Source organism: Gymnoscopelus braueri (assembly GCF_963280865.1).
Source record: "Gymnoscopelus braueri genome assembly, chromosome: 17".
Classification (NCBI taxonomy): domain Eukaryota; kingdom Metazoa; phylum Chordata; class Actinopteri; order Myctophiformes; family Myctophidae; genus Gymnoscopelus; species Gymnoscopelus braueri.
This window is the reverse complement of record NC_137617.1, coordinates 44797479-44814978: the sequence shown is the minus strand read 5'-3', so window position 1 is coordinate 44814978 and position 17500 is coordinate 44797479. Positions and strand designations below refer to the sequence as shown.

At 44.6% G+C, this 17500-nt stretch overlaps 1 protein-coding gene across 1 annotated transcript in view; it reads right to left on the bottom strand.

The window, feature by feature from the left end:
* The window catches only part of sdk2b (sidekick cell adhesion molecule 2b), a 650002-nt gene that overhangs the window by 197213 nt on the left and 435289 nt on the right, over window positions 1-17500 (bottom strand). The window contains 2 exon segments of the mRNA XM_080455991.1: window positions 5249-5396; window positions 10524-10630. Coding sequence (XP_080312117.1) covers window positions 5249-5396; window positions 10524-10630 — 255 coding nt within the window.

Sequence of the window (17500 nt, the reverse complement as noted above, 5' to 3'; positions counted from 1 at the left end):
ACTATATGAAGCTGATAAATTGGGTACTCTCACTCCTGATTGAGATTGGTTGAAAATTTACCACCCACCTGAAAATGTATTTTCTGTTCATTAAAGAGCTGGAGAGATGGTGAGATCCCTGTTACTGAACAAACACTAATGACTAATATCACGATAGGCTATAGTGCTTTAACCTTTTAACAAAACACTTTCTGTTTTAACCAAAAAACATCCCTTACACTACCTTTAAGTAAAAATAATATGCATATATATCTTTACTTGAGTATTTGTATTTTCGGCTATACTTATGACTTTCACTGCACTACATTCATGTATTCCCAGCCAGCTTAAACGACACCATCAGTTGGAACTAGAGCTCAGCGGATTCACTGTCAAACAACACCAGAAAATAAATGAAATGAACAAACTAAAACATTCTCTTTCTTCTTCCGTCTTATAAGACTGTCACTGAGAAGGAGAAGGACTACTAAGTCACTGACAAAATGCTTCGAAAAAATCTAAACAAATACTAATTAAACCAACTTCCCTTTGCCTTTGTTTTCCGGCTTTTGGAGATAAAGCTAGCTAAAACTTAAAGACATCCAAGTGAAACAAGTCATTCCAGTGTTTGCTCATCGTTCTGAACGGCAGAATAATATGTCAGGGTTTTTGCCGAGCGATTTCATGGAACAGTAACTCTCTTAAGTCATAATAATTTGAACAGTACAAAAGGAGAACGGGATTGGCTTTTCCACTTCACTCAAGTCTTACGATTCCTTCGGGATGGTTTTTAGATCGATCATCCTCAACGGCCAAAGGAAGAAGAATACCATGCAGCTCTTCAACTGTGCAACCAAAAGAACTGTGGCTTCTAGATGGGATATAGGGCCAACATTTTGGTTTAGGGTGACCACCTTCAAACAGGCCCATTGAGGGACAGATGAACCCGTTTCGAGGGGGGGGACGATCGCGGGGACCTCAGCAAAAAAAAATCGCGGTTCTGGCGGATTGGGTTCGTTTTTTTTTTTTCAGTTTTGGTTTCTTTATTTTGGTTTTAGGGTTAGGATTAGGGTTAGGTTAGGGTTATGTTATTTAATTCGTATTTTTGCCTGATTTTACCGATTTATTATCAAAAAAAAGATATATATATATTTTTTTCCATATCTTTGATTTTCGGACATTGCTCTGCTTGTGCGGACGCGGACAGAGGGTCCGATTTCCGGACTGTCCCGCGAATTTCGGGACGGGTGGTCACCCTAATTTGGTTGATATGGACATGATGTCCTCATTCTTGGGTTTGACTGTACGTAGTCAAACAATTTAAATCCGGTAACATTACAGCACAGATTATTCCTGTATATAATGACCAATCGTTTTCTTTTTTAACCATTTCCACTCCTCTTCTCTCTTCACACAATTCCTGCTTGTGAAGGGGGAAACTCAGATAGATATTTGTCAACTACTGTACGTGTACAGGCTGGGGGGGGGGGGGGGGCAGACTTGTCAGCGGGGCGTGAGATTAGGACGAAGGCTCTACGTCAGGGGTCTTCACGTTTTCAGGCCAAGGACCCCCTAGCTGGGAGAGAGATGAAGCAGGGACCCCCTCTATATCGTATAAAATTGTGTTTCAGATTCAACATTTTTTGTTTACGTGGTCTGCTCTTTTTTCCCTCTACACCTATAGCCTCTTTGCCAAAAATAGCCGATCTACAAGCTCACAACGCCTCGCCGCGCGAGGCGTTGTGAGCTTGTAGATCTGCTATTTTTGGCCAAAGTTCTCCTCAGAAAAGGGATAGGGTTCAAGTGGTTACGGTAAAATAAAAAATACTTTGATTTGGCGGACCCCCTGTAGTAACTCTGAGGACCCCCTAGGGGTCCCGGACCCCCTGTTGAAGACCCCTGCTCTATGTCCTCCCGGTGGGCCTCCTCACTGGTAGGCGAGTCATTTGGATACAAACAGCAGTGACTACACACACACACAAACGTGTGTGGGGAATTAATTGGCTTAACAACTAAAATGGGGTAATAAAGGCACGCCGGGCAAGACCTAGGGCGGTTGAGGGTCTAAACGGAAGTACCGGGGCGGCCATAGCTGAGTGGTTACTGAGCCCGCCTAGGGAGCCAGAGACCCTGGTTGCCCCAGGTACGAATTCCAGGCCAGGCCAGCAAATGTGTCGGTGAAATGAGCAAGACTCTTAACCCCTAGTTGCTCACAGGCCCTCATTGGAAACAAGACCGCAAGGACTTTCATGAACGGACCTGTTAAAGAATTATCCTATTATCCTATCCTAACTTTTTGGCGGAAGTATACCGGCCCAAGGAAATGATGTTGACGCTTTACAAATCTGTTTACGTTCTCCGTGAATGAAACGAGTGTTGTGATTGGTCGAAAAAGATAGTTTCCGGGGGAAATATGTATGACGGAAGTCCCGCCCCTATAGACACTCTCTGCTTTAGGTCATGACCAGGCTTTTCTCTTCAGACGAGTAAGGCTGGGAACAAGGCTAGGTAAAAGGGGTAAAAAGTTAAAAACAAATGCCAACATAAAATGTTGATGTCCTCACAAGTATAGTAATACAAAAAGTGTGTGTGTGTGTGTGTGTCCTTCCCGTGCGGTGGGCCTATCACAGCACTATGACAGGAGCCCGGCTGTGTGTCATTGCGTGTCATTGTCATCGTACGTCCAGCAGTGATTACAGGTGATAAGTAGCTGATAAGGAAGCACCACTCTCTCTCTCAAACCCAGGGCAAGGTCACCTCCCCCCTGTGAGCAAAATGCTAACGCCATCAGATGGGCATTCTAACGCATGTGTGCGCATACACAAGCGTGCGCACACACACACACACACACACACACACACACACGTGCGCGCTGCGCGCGCAGAGTGCATGCACTTGAATACACAAACACAGAATAATACTGCAACTACAGGTTACACCCCACTGAGAGGAGAGAGAGAGAGAGAGAGAGAGAGAGAGAGAGAGAGAGAGAGAGAGAGAGAGAGAGAGAGAGAGAGAGAGAGGGGGGGGAGGGGGAGAGAGAGAGAGAGAGAGAGAGAGAGAGAGAGAGAGAGAGAGAGAGAGAGAGAGAGAGAGAGAGAGAGAGAGGGAGGGGGAGAGAGAGAGAGAGGAGGGAGGGGGAGGGAGAGAGAGGGAGGGGGAGAGAGAGAGAGAGAGAGAGAGAGAGAGAGAGAGAGAGAGAGAGAGAGAGAAGAGAGAGAGAGAGAGAGAGAGAGAGAGAGAGAGAGGATGGACACTATTCAAACAGAGCTGTGAAGAGAATATAAATGGAGAGACAGACAGAGTACAAAAGTATTGGCATCACAAATATACGCACAGCACCAAAGGAAACATCGTAACATTTTTGAAAATAGCTGATCTACAAGCTCAGAGTGCATTAAAATAGAAATAAGTGGTTAATATATGTTTTTTTCATGATAATCAAGTAATCAATCAAGTAACTCTCCTCTGAGATGTAGTGAAGTAAAAGCCTAGTCCATACGCAATGAGTTGCAACAAATTGCAGTGGGTCTGAATTGAGCTGTTGGATATAATAATGTTACAAGTTGCGTTGTGAATCACTGCTGTGGATGGGCTTTAGTATGTACTTAAAGTAAAAGTACCTCACAATCAGTGGTGGAGGAAGTACTCGGATATTTTACATAAGTAAAAGTAGCAATACCACATATAAAAATACTCTGTTACAAGTAAAAGGCCTGTGTTCGAAATGCTACTTGAGTAAAAGTACAAAAGTATTGGCATCAAAATATACTTATAGTACCAAAAGTAAAGGGTAGTAAAAATGTTTGAAATAGCAGATCTAGAAGCTCACAACGCGTCGCGATGCGACGCGTTGTGAGCTTGTAGATCTGCTATTTTCAAATAGCCTATGTATAAAATAGGACTAAAGTGTTTTTATTTATTTATAATGTAATAATGTATACCTGCAAAGTAAACTAAAGTTTTCAAATAATTGTAGTGGAGTAAAAAGTACAATATTTGCCTCTGAGATGTAGTGGAGTAGAAGTAAAAGTATAGACAATTGGAAATACTCCAGTAAAGTAAAAGTACCTCAAAAGTGTACTTAAGCACAGTACTCGAGTACATAAACTTAGTTAATTTACTGCCACAGCCACTACATGTTGATGCATGACAATCCTACATTTGCCAATCATTTATCTCCCGGCTTTTCATTTGGTTCTTCAAAACAAACACAAATAAACAAGCGTCCGTCCGTCATGCAGCCCGTCTCATTCCACACGGTGCCAGAACCTCTTTGTGTTGAATGAAGGCCAGAGAGAAACGCAGACTGATTAGCGCTCCATCAGATTAGAGACACTTAAAATGAAAACAACCAAAACGAAAGACACTGTTCAAACCGCAGCGCCGGGACGAAAACAAAGGAAACAGAGTTAAGTGTGCAGCCAAAAGATTGACACGCATTTAAACAACAAAGTAAATCATCCGTTATACCCACGGACCCCCAAACAAAACAAAACAAAAGTGGATAGCAATTAGGGTTGCCAACTACTGTATACCTGAAAACTTAAAATAAGGGACACTCGGCCAGGCGTCCCTTTATTTCTAAGAAAATAAGGGACGCTGCAGAAAAAGACAAAATCTCACTGTATATACAGTAGAGTTCTGGTATATTTTATTAACCAGTTGAACCCCAGCATCCATATTCTGGGGGGAACATTGGCCAAAAATAGCCCCGACGTAAAAGCTTGTAGATCGGCTATTTTTGTCAAAGCGATTTTGGGTAGACAGAAAAAAAAGTACAGAGAGAACCCAATATTAAATTAGTATAATTAGTTGCAGCTTTGTGTTGCAATCAGTTGCAGCTGTTTATTACCATATACTCATAATTCTTATCCCACAACTTTTGTAACCCATTTTTTCACCCAGTGCCAATGCCTAACTAAGCTGTAATCCTGGGCGCTACTCTCCCTCTGCCAGCCTGGGGAGAGCCCCGAACTGAGCTCATGCTCAGGGACACGGGGACACACCCGTCAGCGTCCCCCGGCGGGAATTGAACCCAGGACCTTCTAGCTGTGAGGCGGCAGCACTACCAACTGGGCCACCATGCCCCCCATACATACATACATACATACATACATACATACATACATACATACATACATACATACATACATACATACATACATACATACATACATACATACATACATACCGTACCTACACACAAAGTCATTTGTAGAAGCGGCTAGCACCACTTCAAAAACAGAAGGAAAACGTCAAGACTTACATGCGACTGCTGGGCGGGATCTTGCGTCTGTCCCGGTACCAGGTGACCTGGGGCTGGGGGAAGCTGCGGATCCGCGGGGCGGGGACCACAGCGCCCTCTCCCTGTGACACGGACTGGGAGCGCTCGCCCTCCTCGAAACTGCCCATGACTAGAAGGTAAAGACATGGGGCGAGAGAGAGAGAGAGAGAGAGAGAGAGGAGAGAGAGAGAGAGAGAGAGAAGAGAGAGAGAGAGAGAGAGAGAGAGAGAGAGAGCATTTTAAAGCTTTGATTGTTTCAGAACAGAACATTTAAACGTGCAAAAGTTTATGCTCAGTTTATACTTTGCCATAGGCCAGTGTCACACAGCAAAAATAGCCTATCTACAAGCTCACAATGCGTCGTGGGCGTGACTCGTTGTGAGCTTGCAGATCCGCTATTTTTGGTGCGCGACCGTGTCGTATTACAAAGTATAATTCAGGCTTTTAGCCGCAGATCTTTTTTTCCCCCCCGTTCTCTATGACTCAACACTGTTGTCCACAACCCTCCCCCCCCTCCTCTTCCCCCGGTCCACCATCCTCTTCGCGTCCCACTTTGACGGGGCAGCTTCCGAGCGGTTGCCATGGTTTCCCGTTTGAGGGCGGGCGGGCGGGCAAGGGAGGGAGGGACGGCGGGAGAGGGCTGGCTGAGGATATGAGTGAGACCTAATGACTCACCGGGGGGGGGGAGGGGGGGGGGGGGGACACACACAAGCGGGCTCACTCCATCATTCCAGCGCAGAGGTTAACGCGGCGAGATGACCGACATCGTCGCTAACGGGTGGAAACCTTGTATGCGCACCATAAATCGGCCCGGACGGTTGGCGTTACCGTCTGGATACCTAGGCTGGTAATCCAGCCCAACAGCGGGTCGTGGGTTCGACTCCCGTCCCAATGACCTTTGCTGCGTGTCACCACCCCATCTCTCTCCCCATTTCATGTCAGTCTACTGTTCCTATAAATAAAAAAAAGGCAAAAAATCCCCCAAAAAATATCTTAAAAAAAAAAAAAACCCTGTTGCTTTTCAAGAAACGGAAATGTCCTCAGAAATATTTGCAAACGAATTATGAGCTTGTAGATCTGCTATTTCCTCTACTTTCTCTTGACACTATTGTACGATGAAGTATAGGGCATTAACCACTTTAACCCCAGCATCGGTATTGTGGAAAGCTTACGCTGAAATTAGACAATCGATCGCATTGTGAGCTTCCCTACAATAACAGAACACTGAAAACACACTACTACTGAGCCCTGAGGGAACTCCAGGTGGAAGACGAAGAAAAATTTGAGGTAGGAGGTTTTCTACCTGACGACGACTGCGGCGGTATTCTATCACCTCCTAACAAGGTTTGATCATTTCCATTCCTCGCCCTCCCGTGTCTCATTATCGCAGCTCTCAGACCATCACCCCCGCGGCACTGGGCCGTCCGTTCGCCCCGGCCGCCCGGCTCGCCGCTCTGCCCCCCATGCGCCAATAACGTCCATTATGCCACGTACGCTGCCAGTCAACCGGGGGTCTCTGTGTGGAGAGACCCAAGCGGCACGTTCACGCGCACGCCTGAAACATGGAAGTCAACTTTATTATTGTGGAGCGATGATGAGAACAGCCCTGTGCCCGCTTTCTCTCTCTCTCCCTTCTGCCATATAAGCTTCATCTGTCTGTCTGTCTGTCTGTCTGTCTGTCTGTCTGTCTGTCTGTCTGTCTGTCTGTCTGTCTGTCTGTCTGACTGTCTGTCTGGCTGTCTCGCTGACTGTCTCGCTGACTGTATGTCTGTCTGTCTGTCTGTCTGTCTGTCTGTCTGTCTGTCTGTCTGTCTCGCTGACTGACTGACTGACTGACTGACTGCTGACTGTGAGGTTCAATTCATAGAGGTCTCACAGGTAGTTTGTGGTATTACCTGTGTAGGCCCTATAAAGAGAAGAATGCATTCGCCATCTGTTTTGAGTAAGGGGTGTCATGTTTTGCAATTAATTAAACTTACATAGACTATTTCTGTTATTAAGGCTTTGTGATTTCTATTAGACTGTGCAGGGCAGAGGCGTCTAATCTCTGAGTTAGGGTAACCGCATACCCTCGGTTAAAACTATTTCCACAATTTCTTAATTCCATTTAAAGATGTGTTTACACTATATTTTATAACTAAGGGATAGATGCTAAAAGGTTACAGGCTTGGAACCCAGTTAGCATATCAACAGTTCTGATGTTCACACCTCCATTTTAGAAGGCAATTAGCTCCCTGTTGATGGTCCAATTGCTGATGGCTCTTGGTATTGATGTGTCTTCATAATATTCTCATTAACTCAACAATGAGATCTCCCACTCAACTCTGTGGTTGATGTAGGTGATCAACTCCATTGTTTAGGTTAGTGAGAATATGTGAAGAGTTTCAGTTCTGTTGGGTAGTTTAAAGTTAAACCCCCTGGATATTAACTAAGGGATAGATGCTAAAAAGGTTACAGGCTTGGAACCCAGTTAGCATATCAACAGTTCTGATGTTCACACCTCTGACTGTCTGTCTGTCTGTCTGTCTGTCTGTCTGTCTGTCTGGTCTGTCTGTCTGTCTGTCTGTCTGTCTGTCTGTCTGTCTGTCTGTCTGTCTGTCTGTCTGTCTGTCTGTCTGTCTGTCTGTCTCGCTGACTGACTGACTGACTGACTGACTGTCTTGTGAGATATACAGTCACAGTGGAGTGTGTAAAGCTTGAAAGCTTGAAGTCTCGACTCTAATAAAGTCTGGGGGTGGGGGAATGGGGGGTGGGGGGGTGAAGCCAGGGGGGGGGGGGGGGGGGGGGGCATTCAGACGACTCAGAGACGCCTCTCAGAAAGGAGACACGGCAGAAAATCACTGGAATATTACATCAAACGTCCAATTAATTCACAACACACACTCACTTTGGAAATAATCAGTGTATGTGGAACGACCCTGGCTGTAGGGTACCAGGGTGTGTGTGTGTGTGTGTGTGTGTGTGTGTGTGTGTGTGTGTGTGTGTGTGTGTGTGTGTGTGTGTGTGTGTGTGTGTGTGTGTGTGTCTGTATGTTGGAGCAACTGAGCATCATCTAGATAGTGGTCGTTAGCAATCTCTCTCTCTCTCTCCGCTCTCTCTCTGTGTGTGTGTGTGTGTGGGTGTGTGTGTGTGGTGGTGTGTGTGTGTGTGTGTGTGTGTGTGGGTGTGTGTGTGGGTGAGTGTGTGTGTGTGTGTGTGTGTGTGTGTGTGTGTGTGTGTGTGTGTGTGTGTGTGTGTGTGTGTGTGTGTGTGTGTGTGTGTGTGTGTGTGTGTGTGTGTGTGTGTCTCTCTCTCTCTCTCTCTCTCTCTCTCTCTCTCTCTCTCTCTCCTCCTCCTTTCAAAGAGAATAAAAAGGTAATCTGGCTTTGCGGCGGAGCTGTACTTCTTATAGCCGAAACGAAAATCCTGGAAGTGTGCAAATCCCTCGACTTTGATCTGCGGTTTGGACGACCTGAAGGCCCCCCTTCCCAAAAAAAAGGAAAACACAAACCCCTCCCCCTCTCCTCCCCCTCGTCTCCTAATCTCTAATTCCTCGCCGTGTGTTCCCGTCGTCTCTGAGAGAGCTGTGGCTCTGCAATCCTCCATGTGCCGTTCTCTATTCAGTGACTTGCAAAAAAAGGAAAGATTTCTTACCCATCCCGCCTCTCTCTCTTTCTCACTGTCTCTCTATGTGTGTGTGTGTGTCTCTGTCTCTCGCCGTCTCTCTCTCCGTCTCTCTCTCTCTCTCTCTCAAGACGATCTACAAGCTCACAACGCGTCACAATATGATGCGTTGTGAGCTTGTAGATTGTCTCTTTTCGAAACACCAAAGTCATTGGTTAATGTAATATTGTTCTTTTTTTAATAGCAATGTAAATCTGCAAACTATCTTGGAAGTCAAGTTTCAGATGATTTGTAGTGGAGTAAAAATAGATTAATTACAATATTTGCCTCTGAGACGTAATGGAGTATTGAAAAATGAACATAGTCAAGCTTTTGCTGAAAATAGCCGATCGACAAGCTCACAGCTTGTCCATCTGCTATTTTTTACTTTACAAGAGTATTTCCAATTTTCTACTCCACTACATCTCAGAGGCAAATATTGTACTTTTTACTCCACTACAATTATTTGAAAACTTTAGATACTTTAGTTACTTCGAAGATTTTGATTATTATTACAAAATGTACACATTAATCACTTCAACCCTATACTGTACTGTACTGTACTGCTATTTTCAAGTAGTTTCAAGTAGAGTTTTTATACATATTGAACTTGTGAAATGGGGACATTCTGCATAATGAGTACTTTTTACCTCTGGTACTTTAAGTATATTTATACTTTTGTAGATTGTACTCAAGTACATTTTGAATACTTTTTCCAACACTGCCCTGATCTCTCACTCTCTCTCTCTTTATCTCTCTCCGCACCCAGGGAGAAAAAAAACGACAGATGTTGTTGACAATAGAAGAGGGTAAGAAAATAAGAGGGCTGAAAGTAATGTAAAAAATAAATAAAAAAAAACAGCCACGGCGACGCAATCAATCTAATGAGAGCGGCGAGTGACGACAGCTGTCGGGGTGGATGGCGCCCCCATGCCACCCGTCACCCCCTCCCCCCTCCCGCCCACACCCTCGAATGAGACGCGGGTAGAACTTTCACCCCGCCAGCATCTGGCGCTCACTCCCTCGCCGGTTCCTCGACACAAAAGGCGAACCAATCCGTTCGCCTGAACCACACTGTTTACTTTGCCAGGCGACGGTGTGGGCGCAAAGGCTGAATTAATTGGGGGACGATACGATTCTCACTAGGAGTGACAAGGAAGGACGTGATCAGAAATGTACAACTTAGAGCCGTGTTTCTCAAACTTTTTCTCACGTCAGGGACCACCAAATGGATGAAGCATTTGGCCACTAAATTATATCCAAAACGTTTCACAGTTTTTCTCACCCCATGGAGACTTCAGGGATATGTTTTGGTTTTTGTCGCATTCATAAGCCAATCATTTGATGACCGGCAGCGGTTCCGGTAGGAGACCCAAATGTCTCCTCCTGTCCGCTGGTCATCAAATATCCATTAATTCAAGTCTCCATGGGGTGACTAATCGTTTATTTTTTTAGCAGCCATATGGACCCTAAATGGACCCTTATGGGTCTGTAACACTGAGAGTGTCCAAATGTGCATGTGCATGTGCATGTGCATGTGCATGTGCATGTGCATGTGCATGTGCATGTGCATGTGCATGTGCATGTGCATGTGCATGTGCGTGTGTAAACTCACAGGCCACTTGGACCTCTGTCCTCCTCTGCAGCAGAGCTCCCACTCTGTTCCTGACGATGCAGCGGTAGAACCCAGCATGAGAGCGGTCCAGAGAGGGGATCAGGTACCTGAAACACACACACATGTTTGTTACTATACTTGTGAGGACATCAACGTTCTAAGGCCAGTTCACAAATTGCAACTGCTGATTCCAAGACGGCTGCTCTATACCTCCAGAGCCACTGCTGCCCCTACAAATGACGTGGCATCTTTCTACATAACATGCTATCTAAATTACATTTACAGAGGGATAAGCCTGCAAGGTCGTCAAGGCTATAGGGCAAGTGCTAGGGGTTGAGATGGAGTCTGAAGAGGTGAGTCTACACAGATTACGGCGGAAGATTGGGAGTGAGTCTGCAGTTCTAACTGCAATGGGGAGTTCGTTCCACAGTTTGGGAACCTTCTGGCTCCCAAACTGCGTGCGTGTGCGTGCGCACACGCACTCACGCACGCGCACACACACGCACGCACACGCACACACACACACACACACACACACACACACACACACACACACAAATGAGCTATGACTGCATTGTCAGCTCAAGGAACTCTGACCATTAATTACATATGCTGCTAAACTGATTCATGCAGGCGGCAGCAAAATAAATTGCAGTATTGTACATCTTTTTTCAGACAGTGGTATAGATGAATACTGTCCACACACGCATACCCTTAATACCTCAAACATCACCATTTTTGTATGGGCCTATAGCCTATACAGTAAATACATGTGTGCAGTGTGCACACTCATTCATGCACGCACACATACACTAGTGCACGCACACACCAGAGGAGCATCACACTAGAAGAGCAAGGACACAGAGGACATCAGAGTTATTTCATAATGGTTATCAAAAGGATGTAGCCAGCACTGACTGGCTAGTACAAGCACGCACGCACGCACGCACGCACGCACGCACGCACGCACGCACGCACACACACACACACACACACACACACACACACACACACACACACACACACACACACACACACACACACACACACACACACACACACACACACACACACACACACACACACACACACACACACACACACACACACACACACAGCACCTGGTATAATATGACTTGTCATTTCTTTCTTCTTGTTTCAACATCGTTTCTTGACAATTTCCGTCTATAATAACGTGCCCGACATGTCGACGGCAGGTTGGAAGTGGCTTAGAGTTAGATAATAAAGATATAGTCAATGAAAACCAATCAAAGGTTCTCACAGGTATAGTAGCCGTGTTCATCTTTGTTTTTAATGTGCGTGTGCACGCTTGCGTCTAACATAAAAAAAGCCATATCGGGTGCCATCGATGCACAGGGGGACCGTACAGACTTCAATGGCACAGGGGGGGGGGGGGGGGCGTACAGAGACTTCAATGGCACACGGGGACGACGACACACGCACTGCGTTGCTTTTGTCTACTTGCAGCCACAGAGTAATTCATTTCACCAGGGAACTCGCTGAGAAAATGAGTGCAGCGGTTTGATGTGTTTTAAATTGGAATCAAACCGGGCCACTCAGCGGGGCCAGACATCATCTCTCCTCCACGGAAAAAAAAGGAAAGAAAAACAGAAAAAGAAGAGAAATTTCTACACGCCATTCCCACCGCCGCTGCCATTCTCCTGTGACTACGCTGGATGATGATGATGATGATGATGATGACGGCGAGGTGGGGAAACGCAGGGCCATGTGTGTGTGTGTGTGTGTGTGTGTGTGTGTGTGTGTGTGTGTGTGTGTGTGTGTGTGTGTGTGTGTGTGTGTGTGTGTGTGGAAACTCGCTAATGACTGCATCCACAGTAGTGTATATATACAACACCATGATGAGGCTTTAATCACAGCAAAGCCGCATGCATGTCGTGTGTGTGTGTGTGTGTGTGTGTGTGTGTGTGTGTGTGTGTGTGTGTGTGTGTGTGTGTGTCTGTGTGTGTGTTTGTGTGTGTGTGCAATGTCTTGTATTACTATACTTGTGAGGGCAAATAGTCAACTGGTCCACATAATAGAAATGGGTGGCTTTATGGTTTAAAAAACATCATTTGGGGAGTTGGGTTTGCTGTCAGGGGAAGATTCCGGTTGGGATTAGGTTTACAAATTAGTGGTTTTAACTTAAGGTTTGGTTTAGAGGTCGGGGCTGCAGTCAAGCAATGATTTATACAATAGTTGCCTTGCACTGAAAATAACCGATCTACGAGTTCACATCTTTCTATATATATATATTTTTTTTTAAGCAAACATTTACAACTGAAATCTTTGCTTCATGGGGATTCTACAAATGTCTTCTAAATCCTAACAGTTTTTTGAAAAAACTTAAGTTGCTATAATCAGTGGTTCTCAAACTTTTTCATGTAAAGGACCCCCAAAATGTATTTGACCCCATCTCAAAATATGTTGTTCCAGGGCATCCCCCGCAGAAGCAAAGATTTTAGTTAAAAATGTTTGCTTTAAATACATAATATATAAACAAATGTGCACACATTTTCACGATAAAAACAAACAAAACAGATCTACAATTGTCGCACTATGAGCTTGTAGATCTGCTATTTTTGAATAGCCAAAGTATGAAATAATGGTTGACGTGGTTACACAGATGCGTTCGCGGTTTTAATGGGTTGAAATGTCATTCCTAAAATCACCATGCTAAAATGTCGACGTCCTCGCAAGTACAGTAATACAAACCTGCATGCGTCTGTTTTTGTGTGTGTGTGTGTGTGTGTGTGTGTGTGTGTGTGTGTGCGTGTGTGCGTGCACAGCTTCTAATCAGAGCACAACATGTGTGGTGGGAGTTGCAGCCGTAGCCAACAGTAATGTTCCCGTCATCTCAGCTGTCAGGTGTTGACGGCTGAAAACCTCTAGAGAGTACTTAACACGGCACCTGGTGGGACTCCAGGGGGAACCGTGTGTTAAGTGCCATAGAGTATCTATAGTAACATGCTAAACGCTCCGTCGCTCTCCTTTAAGGACTTCTATAGAGATTGGCACTTGGCTTCGCGTATACGTTTGTTACCCGGTAAAACTGGTAAACAGCAGTGGTGGAAAAAGTTAAATTTTTGTTTTACTTAAGTAAAAGTATCAATTGTGCATTTATTTTGTGTACAGTACAGTACTCAGTGCTGGAAAAAGTACTCACATAGTTTACTGAAGTACAAAAATCAATGCTGCAATGTAGAAATACTCTGTTACAAGTAAAAGTCCGGAATTCAAAATTGACTTGTCAAAAAAAAAAAGTTTTCAATACACAAATATTTTGAAAATAGCAGATCTACAAGCTCACAATGCGTCGCATCGCGACGCATTGTGAGCTTGTAGATCGGCTATTTTCAAATGGCCGAAATGTATGTAGGGTTGAAGTGGTTAATGTGTGTACAATATACAGTACAATATATGCCTCTGAGAGAGAGAGAGAGAGAGAGAGAGAGAGAGAGAGAGAGAGAGAGAGAGAGAGAGAGAGCGAGAGTCTGAGAGAGTGCCAGATAAGGCATATAGGAATCAAAGCAGATGTCATGTTTTGCGGCGTGTTCAACAGGGTGGACATTTTGCTTGCAGCTGGACCAGTCAATGCAAAGACGTGAGGTCACGGCTGAACGGTGGTGAATGAACACTATCTATAGGCTCTGTGTGTCAGCGGACCTTGTAGTGGCAGAGTGCAGTCTGAACAGCCAGCCAAGGACTGCCAAGAAAAACACCATTTAAAATACCAATACCAAGACCAAGGAAAATACACTCGTACTAGTGGCACCATTTTATAAAAATGACTGCCCTCAGCCTGCACTAGCTGTGCCAGTCTGTTCGTTAATGTTGCATTCAGTGGAGGGCAAAAGTACTCAACCGCAGTACTTGTTTGAGTCAAAGTATAGAATATACTCCTGATCAAATATTGCTCAGTCAAATGTACACTTGAGTTAAAGTAGTACTTGCTTCTGATAATACGAGCTCACAACACGACACTGCTATTTTCACTATACTTTTTCCCTTCCTAGAAATGTAGAGCAGTGTTTTTCAACCAGTGGTCCGGGGACCACCAGTGGTCCTTGGAGGGGTACCAGGGGGTCCCCAGCTAAATTAGTTAACATAGCGTCACAATCATTTTAACCACCTGGCTTTGGCTATTCCAAAATAGCAGATCTACAAGCTCATAGCGCGGCACCGAGTGCCGCGCTATGAGCTTGTAGATCTGCTATTTTTGAAAAACCTTGAAAAAGTGGTGCATATCTTTGAATATTTATATTTCTTAAAGCGAAAATTAACTGATATCTTTGCTTCTGGGGGTCCCTGGCACAAAACATTTTCAAATGGGGGTCCGCGGCCAAATGTATATCAATTTAGGGGTCCTTGGCATGAAAAAGGTTGAAAACCACTGATTTAGAGGAGCACAAATACAATATTTGTCTTTGAAATGTATAGTGGAGTGAAAGTCATCGGTATCCAAAAATACAAACACTCCGGTAGAGTATAGATACACACAAAAAAAAAGAAACTCTGTACTTTGTTACCGTCCATCACTGACAATGTACAGTAGCATAATGTTTTTAAAGATTTATGCTAGCGGTCTTTCAGCGAAGGCCAACGCTATCACCGACCTGCGTGCCTCGTTGAACACCATACAAACGTACCGGCGAGGTGACACACAGAGGGAGGGGGAGATAAAATGGAGAGAGAGAGAGGGCGAGGGAGCAACGCCCGCCAAATGCTCTCCTCCTTTCCATTTGGATGCTTTAAAAAAAGACAGCCATTGACCTGAGATGGGCGATCAATAGACACAATAGAGTGGAGAGAAAGGAAAGGGATCCGCTTGCTTCGACCCAGGTGAGGAAAATGAAAGGAGAAAGAGAGAGAGAGAGAGAGAAAGAGGGAGAGGTGGGGGGGGGGGGGAAGGGGGGCTGAGAGAGGGTCAGGTCTGGATAACAAGATGACAAGAACATATCTCACACACAGTGTTGCTTGTTTTTCAACACACTGGAAAACAAGCACAGGAAGGGGGTATGTACCCTTCTGGAAGGGGGTATGTACCCTTCTGGAAGGGGGTATGTATGTACCCTTCCAGAAGGGGGTATACCCTTCCAGACAAACAGTGCCTTCCTGGTCACTTCCGCACTCCAAGAATGTGGAAGTGCCGTTCTCAAACCGAAGACGTAAAAGGGTGCCGTAGCCAGTAGGCGAGCGAGTCACCGTGCCGAGCGTTGCCAAGTCCGCTTCAGCCAACTCAGTGCCGTTCGAGTTAATGTCCCCATAGAGACATAATGGTAACTCATATCCCCCCTAGTCAACATGTGCCGTTTCAGTTCCCCCTTCCAGTCAAACGTTTGACTTCTCGGGACGTCTGTCTGTCCCAAGAAGTCAAACATTTAGTGACAACATTTAGTGACAGACAAATATACAATAGCTGGTGATAGGCTTGCATTTTTTTTTTACAGGGGCCAGTTCCGAAGTGCAGCCACCTGTATAAGTGCTCTTTTAGAGCGGTTTTGAAGGAGATATGAAGGAGGATAATGTGTGACAACCAGCACAAGCAAGAAAACTGAAAATATAAAGTGCATTTGGCAGTAAAAAAAAAAGTGTTCTACAGCTTAGGACCTATCACATACTGTACTCTCACTGTGTAAGTGTACGTTCAGCAGGGCTGCTCTTTATGAGGACAAACCATTTCACTATGAAATGTCATTTGATACGGCATGCTGCTGCTATATCACCGTTATACATTCATCACACTCTGGAGAGAGGAGACACAGCCAACCAAGAGAGAGAACAGAAGAGAGCCAAGGACCCCTCAAATTAACATTGTCTTTGGTCACAGACAGTGGTGGAAAAAGTACTCAAATGTTTTACTTAAGTAAAAGTATCAATACTGCAATGTAGAAGTACTCTGTTACAAGTAAAAGTCCCGAATTCAAAATTTACTTGAGTAAAAGTACAAAAGTATTGGCATCAAAATGTACTTAATGTACCAAAGGTAAAAGTACTAAATGTTTGAAAATAGCCGATCTACAAGCTCACAACGTGTCGCGATGCGACGCGTTGTGAGCTTGTAGATCGGCTATTTTCAAATAGCCTAGGTTGAAAATAAGGCTAAAGTGGTTAATGTATGTTTTATAATGTAATAATTTATACCTGCAAAGTAACTCGTAACAAAGGTTTTCAAATAATTGTAGTGGAGTAAAAGTACAATATTTGCCTCTGAGATGTAGTGGAGTAGAAGTGGAAGTATTGGAAATTGGAAATACTCTAGTAAAGTACAAATACCTCAAAATTGTACTTAAAGTACAGTACTTAAGTAAATGTACTTAGTTACTTTCCACCACTGGTCACGGACCCCCCCATCTGAAAATGTTTTGTGCCAGGGACCCCCGGAAGAGAAGATTTAAGGAAATCATTTTAAAAATATCAATTTTTTTGATATTTTTCAAATATTTTCCAAAAAATAGCAGATGTATGAGCAAAAAAACCTACACGCTCACTTCACACCGTACTGTGAGCTTGTAGATCTGCTAGAGAGTTTCTCTCTCTCTCAATGGAGAGTTCGAGCCAAGAGAGAGAGAACCGGTGAGAGGGAAAGAGAGAGAGACGGATAACGTGGAGAAAGACGAGAGAGCGCGAGAGCGAGAGAGACAGCCATAGACAGAGTTAGATAGCTGACAGGTGGTGTAGCAGTCACAGGTTTAACCTTACAGACGCCTGTGGAGGATTCTCTCCTCAGAACCAGAGCCAACGCTTTTCAGGGTGACCTTAGAGATGCTCTCTCTCTCTCTCTCTCTCTCTCTCTCTCTCTCTCTCTCTCATCACAATACATAGTCTATTCATCGATACACCCAAAATACAGAAGCTCACAACACGTGTGAACTTGTAAATCTGCTATTTTTCAACAACAAAAAAACTCGAGCAATGTACTTCTACTTTTGTACGCTAAGCGTTTTCTGATGCAAATA